At 35.6% G+C, this 7,851-nt stretch overlaps 1 protein-coding gene across 19 annotated transcripts in view; it reads left to right on the top strand.

Moving 5' to 3' along the window:
* Zasp52 (Z band alternatively spliced PDZ-motif protein 52) overlaps positions 1-7,851 on the top strand; it is a 442,143-nt gene that overhangs the window by 176,943 nt on the left and 257,349 nt on the right. For all 19 annotated transcript variants that reach the window (XM_017628721.1, XM_017628613.1, XM_017628603.1 and 16 more), the window contains one exon: positions 6,454-6,648. In XM_017628721.1, the coding sequence (XP_017484210.1) occupies positions 6,454-6,648 (195 nt within the window). The remainder of the gene's footprint in view (positions 1-6,453; positions 6,649-7,851) is intronic.

The raw sequence follows: 7,851 nt of genomic DNA, 5'->3' as shown, positions 1-7,851 counted from the left end.
GGTTTTAACGTGGCGGGACCCAAACCCAGCGCACGCGAAGTTTTACGCCTTCTCACTTTAGCTCGCTCCCAAACGGGTGTTTGGTTGCTACCCAGAGGATACGTGGATATAAATATCCGGACGTTGTGAGCTGCGATTTGAACCGTACGCACAAGAATCGCTTCTGGCCACTCCCAGGTGAATGGCAGTCAAAAGTTTTCCACTTCTGCGCACGGAACCATCCTCCCAAAACTGGCGTATAAGTAACATTATTTCTTGCTCCTATTTCATAAAAAATTACTGCACATTTTCATTTAACCATTCAAATCTCGTCAATCTATCCATCGATTTCCATCGTTAGTAGTTGGATTTATTGGCAAAGGAATAGGCTTCAATACAAATGAAACTTGCTACAAAAGATTAGGTCTTTCTTAATTTCTTCCTTTTTTAATTTTTTTCATAAAAAACTGAAATATATGTCGAAAATGACCTGACCTGGATAAACGGTATACAGATCCATAACATACGGCAACACTAATTTGATGCGGCAAATGTTAAAGCAGTTTTTGATAGACTATTTGTGCTAATTACGAATCCGTGAGTATAAAGATACCATCAGCTCCATATTTTGAGAAAAACGTGGTCAAAGTGTAACAAAATCGAGTTTTTTATTTTGAAAAGCTCCAGCAAAAAAACAAAAGGTAATAGAACCATTCAATTAGGCCTAAATTAAAGCTAGAACTCTCGACTACTATCCCTGAGCCTTAACTCGATGGTCACTTTTAGTCATTTATTGAAAAAAAAATACTTGTAAATTGTGTTATTGAAAAAAAATGAGCCAAAAATCAGTTTTTGCTGTCCAATAAATGACTATAAGCGACTTTAGGGTCAAGGTACCGGAATGGTATTTTCAGGGATTGTAGTCGAAACAAAATCCCTAATTTTAGCCTAAATGGAAGGTTCTGTTGCTTTTGTTTAATTGCTGTAGGTACTCAGACTTCGCCAAAATCAGTTTTCGCTGTTCAATAAATGACTATAAGTGATCTTAGGATCAATTTGCAGGGGTGGTATTTTCAGGGATAGTAGTCGAGAGTTAAAACTTTAATTTAAGCTTAAATATAAGGTTCTACATATTACCTCGACTTCATTTTTCTCAAAGCCTGGAGCTGATGGAAACTTTATACCTACGGATTCGATAAATTGCACAAAAAGGTCTATCGAAAACATCTTTAACATTTGCCGCGACGATTTTTTTTCAATTTTTGTTGACCTGTGTTATCTATGAGTCAAATTAAGTTTAAGTTTCGGCGTTTTTATACCTTTCATGAGCATGAAATGGTATTATAACGATGTTTGTAAGTACCAGAACAAAAAGAGATAGACCCATGAAAATGTATACTTATATGATCAGAACGTCGAGCTGAGTTGATTTAGCCATGTCCGTCTGTCCGTCTGTCTGTCTGTTTGTATGCAATCTAGTCTCTCAGTTTTCGAGATATCCGGATCAAATTTGGTAGGTGGGTGTATTTTTATAATGTATTAATCATTTGTCGGAACCGGAAGAATCGGACCACTATAACATATAGCTCCCATACAACTGATTGTTCAGATATGAGATTTTTCGTTATAATTCATCCATTTATGTAGCTAGGACCATGAAATTTCGCGCTGTTTTCACTCATTATCAACAGAAGACTTACAGCGAAAATAACAAAGATCGGGTCACTATAACCTGCAGCCCCCATACAACTGATTGTTCAGATATGAGGTCTTTTATCATAACTCCTCCATTTATGCAGCTAGGAACATGAAATTTCGCACCATTTTCACTCATTATTAACAGAATACTTACAGTGAAAATAACAAGGATCGGATGACTACAACATATATCTTCCATACATCTGATTGTTCAGATATGGGATTTTACTGTAAAACTCCTTTATTTGAACAGCTAAAACCGATAAATTTCGTAAGATATTTTATAAATAATAATACAAAGTCTACTGAGAAAATCGTCAAAATCTATGCTGTATAAGCTTTATCTCCTATAGCACTGATTGTTCAGATACCAGTTTTTGCCATATATCTCCTTTATGTAGGAAACTAAACCCAATAAATTGTGTTACCGGTTTACATACCGATCACATAGCAGTGAAAATCACTTAGATTGGTGCCATATAAAGTATATCTTCCATACCTCTGATTGTTTAGATGCGATTTTTTATATAAGTATGTAACTCCTCTATCGATGTATGCAGATGTATTCAAAAGCAGTAATCTGTCAAAGTAAAATTTGCAGATGTTCATGAAAGGTATGAAGCCTTCGGCATAGCCGAAGACAGCGCTGCTCTTACTTGTTTGTTTGTAATTTCAAAACTTGAGATTTTCACTACAGTGTAATTATATTTAGATAAAGTTATTTAGAAAAACAATTTTTTCGGATTTTTCTAAAATTTGTTGGTTCATGGTTAAACTGACTAACCGTCCTTCTTTGAGGAGGATTGTCCTCCTCAAACGTGATTTGTCCTCCTCAAAAATATTTGCCTTCTCTGTCCTCCTTTTGAGCAAAAATGTCCTCTTTGTACTCATTTTCAAGTTTTATAGCAGTGATGAAATTTAAGAAAAAATTTCGTTCAGAATATTATTTCCCAATCGTGCACAATCATTGTATTTAAAAGCCGTTTACATTGTTCAACTTTCAGTTAAATGATGTATATGGGAAAGCCGTTTTAAAGTATGTTCACATATAAATATAATCTCAATCAAAGCTCATTTTTTAATCACCCCGTTTACACAGGCAAATTCAGATTAATAGTGCCAAATTTTTTGTGCTTGTTATTCTCTCATCTCAAGGAAAAGTTAAGTTCCTTCTCTGTGCCACCGTGATCATCTTTTCCTCTATACGAGGCAATTGAAATATATTTTAGCTTAATATTTGTTTAAAAATTTACAAACATCTCTTAATTGACAGCGTCCATGTTTGTTTACTTTTTCATTTGGCATATCTCCTTCTTCGCAAAAGTAATCGGTAAAACTAGGTTGGACACCGAAAGGTTATCGGTTTGATCTGAGATTATTTTATAATCCCTGTTTCTAATTACAGATTAGGGAGCTCCAAAATGAGGATAATCTACCCTTATGTTACCCTATATTACCCGTAACAAAACTGAAATACTAGCTAACGACGCGTCTTCACAGGCGAAAATTATTGCCTACCATATGTAATTTTGTTTGCCAGATATGTATAAGTTTTATCAGAAGCAATACTTGTGTGTGGGGATTTTCTATCTTGATAAAAGCATTTATAAGATGACTTAAAACAAGTATGTTCGTTGCATTGGAGCGCAAATATGCTTAAAAAATTTTACAAAATGTGTTATTTCACATCCAAGTACACAATCAAAAATAACACAGGCCCAGCGGCGGATCCAGACCTTTTTTGGGAGGGTGTTTTCCGGGAAATTTTGCCACTTATTCCTTTTAATTTAAACGAGTAATTTTTGTATATTTATATATAAAAGTGATCCAAAATAACTAACCTAGCGAATTTGGGGCCTTACAATTTACTGAGGAGGATATTAGCCCATTTCCAAAAATTTTTCATTTAAATTTTTAAAGGTGTCGGTGGGCATTTGAAATTTTCGATGCAAATAACATGTAAAAAAGTTTGTTTTCATTAAAAATGTTATAACTTTTGAATAGTTAAGTTTATGTGTTTTCAATGTGGAGAATTTGTCCTCCTGGAATGTTAAAAAAATTCGGGTCACCTTATTCATGGTTCAACTTAACTTAAATTTTACACACTTAATTTCGAGTCGTCGGGCATGCATTCATCTGACCATATTCTGCATGAGAGTTGATTCATGCACTTTATCAGCTCCTTGCTGACGTACTTGAATAGCTCTGCTAGCAGGCTGTTAGCTCCAGCAGCGTTGTTGTTTTTCAAGCGCGCTATTGCTATTCGTACCTCGTCATTGTCAGGTGGTGAAAAATCGGCTCCGTCGTCATTGACTGGGGCTCGGGTCCGTCTTCTCCACAGCTTTCATTGCTGCTACCGTTCAGTATGTTTGGAAAGTGTTACCTCCATAATTTTAGTACATTCTGGGCATCAGTCACTAGGTCGCCATTGTTGTGCGTACAAGTAGGGTTCAATCGATACAAGTAAATACTCGATACTTTTCTTTTGATACCAAGTATTTTTTTTACTCGATACCTTTTTGTTCGGTATCGAGTAGGTATCGAAAAAAAAGTACTTGGTATCAAAAGAGTAATTTCTACTACTTTTATCATTGCAACAGCAACTCAACAAATAACGCCCGTTATTAGAGCTTTCGCGAAAAGTGCGGTCATATAGTAGAGAAAGTAGAAATCGCTTGTCTGGAAAGCATTTAGAAAAGTTGTTGTTTCTTGGCAGTGTGCCCCAAAAGCTATTTTTTTCATAAATATTTTGTGAATAATATACTTATATGAAGTCATATATGTAATTATAACTAATATTGTTCCTCAGTAATGTACCAAAAGAAACAATACAATTTTTTTCATAAATAGTTTGTAAATGATGCAGTGCGCTGTATCCTTATAGGGGTGACCTTATGGATAAGTGTCGGATTTCAAGTTTTATTTACAAATTAATTTTAGTTACTTTTTTATAAAAAATATAGTTCATTCTATGACAAAAACCATGTAAATCCTAGTTTCAAATTTTGTACAAAAATTAAAAGAAAATCAAATTTTCACCAAAATTAAACACTTTTTATTCAGAATAAAAAGTGTGGAATTATGATGAAAACGTACTAGCGCAAAAGAGAAGGCACAAGTTGTCCCTTCTTATTATTTACGATCTTTGATGAAACTTTGTTGATCTGCTTTAATTTTAAACTTGGATTAACAAGGTTTTTGTTATGGAATGAACTATATTGTTTATAAAAAAAGTGAATAAAACTAACTTGAAAATAAAAACAGAAATAAAAATCCGCAGCTTATCCATATTGGGGGACCTATACACTCATATGACTGAAAAAATTATAGCCAATACTGTTCCTTGGTAATGTGCCACAAATATTAATTAATAATTATTTTGTATTCTTACTAAATAAGTTAAATATATACGTTTTCTATACCTGCAACTTTATTGGCTTTTTATTTGATTTGGACATACAATGTTTTAAACCATGATAAGACGTAATCATACGACCTTTTACAACAAAAAGGGAAGTATCTCTCAAAAGAGAAGATGAAAACAATTCAAGTAAGTACTCGATACTTTTCCGATACTGAGTAGGTATCGATACTTTCAGTCTTTTGAGTACAAGTACTCATTAGAGTGATACCTTAGTGGTATCGATTGAACCCTACGTACAAGAGTTCGCCTTGGTTTTAAACCTTCCGTACGTCGCCTAACTCTCTGGTAAAATTTTCTGGCATTCTTTCTGTAGGCCAGCATTTTAACCTCCTCGCGCACACGTTTTTCGGCCTCTCTCTTCTTATTGCGGCAAATACGTCTCACTTCCCTCTTCAGTTCCTTATGACTGTCCCACATGGCTCCCATTGCGCACCATAGCAGCGTCGGTTTGGCGCATTTATACAAGGTGGTGTTACTACATAGAACAGCTGTAGAATTTCATCCAAGACAAAATAGCATAACTCTAAGATGGCAATAAAACGAAATGAGGAAAATTATCCCCCATTTTCTTTCGTTTTGACTTCTTTAAGTACAAAAAAGCAATAACCAAATACACGTGAGTTTTACTTATAAGGGGGTGCTACCACCTTATATGGATGCGTCTTGGTGGCCCGGTAGGCGGCACCTATTCTCCGCAGCTTCTTGAAATTCTTCACCGTACCAGTTGTTCTTTCGGGGTCGTTGAAATCCAACTTCTTCTTCGGCGGAGGTACTTAATGAACGGGAAATGTGGTTCCACTGCTCGCATATGTCGGTTTGTTGAAGATTGCTCTCTGAGGGCGGGTGTGAGAGTCGAGCTGCGAATATAGTAATATATATCGCAATCTATGTACACAAGGACCTACAGCTCCGAACGGCGATTGCATTTTTATGAGAAGTAGTTTTTCTTGGAAGAAATACAATCGGAGGTTTGCCATTGCGTGAAGGGGGCGACCGCTATTGGAACAAGTTTTTTATTTTCTGGTTTTTGATGTTAGTCGGAACCTGAGCTTGAACCCAGGCCCTGCGGAATGGTACAGTGCACTGCTAACCACTGAATAAGAATATTAAGTATTAGTTGTAAATGGAAAATTGTTATGTAAATGTTTGGAATGATTGACAAGAGTGGACGGTGCTCTATATGCACGTGACATTAGGTGTGCATAAATGTAATCTCATAAATGCATGTATGTTTGAAAATAAGTAGCTGAATTAATCGAAATATTTATGTACATACTACATGCATGTATACATTTCACATACAAGTTTTTAATATTTCATGGACTCACACACAATGTTGTCGCTTTTCACAGTGGTGTTTTTGTGCGCATCAAGGACAAGAATCTGCATGTGGAATGTTTCAAGTGTGCAACTTGCGGCACCTCTTTGAAAAACCAAGGTTACTATAACTACAACAACAAGCTCTACTGCGATATCCACGCCAAGCTCGCAGCTCTACAAAATCCACCACCCGGCACCGACGGTTATGTACCCGTGCCAATTAAACCGTAAGTATTTTATGTCCGTAATTTAAATGAACTACATTTCGTAGAAAACACTGAATTTAATCAACTATGAAGTTTTAATTCGAAATTATTGATCACTGAGTTTACATTCATATTATTGCACATTAGATCAAAAAAAGTTCAATTTGTTTCAAAAGTTTTTAAACCCTCATAATATGGGTTTTTCAGGAGTGCTCAGCTAAATCTGTTTTTATGGCTTCAATTGGCCAACTCGGACCTGCAATATTACGCCTTAAAACGTTCGCTACCAAACGTATTTAAGCAGTGCGTCATCACAGACCAGGTGGAATATTATTTGTTTTTGTCTAGTGTTGTGGGTCTTGGTTGTCATTGGGTATCTCAGAAACTCAAATTCATAATAAAAGTAATTGTTTTAAGCCTGACACATATTTGTGACGCTGGTATATAGAGATATCTTTCGATATAGACAAGGGCCACATTTATGTGATAAGCTAAACTTCAGGATTTTATCTAACTCAGTTTAATTCAAAAATACAAAGCTTACATAAAATTAAGTCTAGGTGAAAACATAGTAGCATTATGGCTTGTTTTTGGTGTGTTCAAATTTATTATGTTCAAACAAGCCTAAATATATGTCCTTACCGTCCTCTGTGTATTTACTTCACTATGAAGCTAATATTTTCCCTCTTAAAGTCGGTAAAGACTTTACCACGTGCCCTGTAAATAAACATAACCTCATACTTAACAGGTAGCTGTAATACCGAGCCCACTTGTCACAAACGTGTGCCAGACCTTTATATAGACCATACTGTATCCAACAACCCACTATCGCAGACGGCAATGAAAGGAGGTTTAATTTAATGAAGTTAGACCGGCGTCACACATTTGTGTCGGTGGTCCCACGTGAAAACCCAGCTGACACATATATGTATGTGACGCGTGGTAGCGAACGTGTTAAGAATTTTTTGTGAGTTACCGTGAAGGATCGATTTTAAACGAACAATCCATTAACTATTCAGGCCCTTAAGGTCTTGGAAATTGCGAAGCTAGCCCAGCAGCCACATTAATGAAATGGAGTTCGATATACATAACTACCCAGTGGCGGACCCAGGTAGCGGAAATTGCGGAAATCTATATCTATATCTATATCTATATCTATATCTATATCTATATCTATATCTATATCTATATCTATATCTATATCTATATCTATATCTATATCTA

Source organism: Rhagoletis zephyria, unplaced genomic scaffold, assembly GCF_001687245.7.
Source record: "Rhagoletis zephyria isolate East Lansing unplaced genomic scaffold, Rhagoletis_zephyria_1.1 Rzeph_scaffold_00077, whole genome shotgun sequence".
Classification (NCBI taxonomy): Eukaryota; Metazoa; Arthropoda; class Insecta; order Diptera; family Tephritidae; genus Rhagoletis; species Rhagoletis zephyria.
This window is presented reverse-complemented; position numbering and strand designations above follow the sequence as displayed.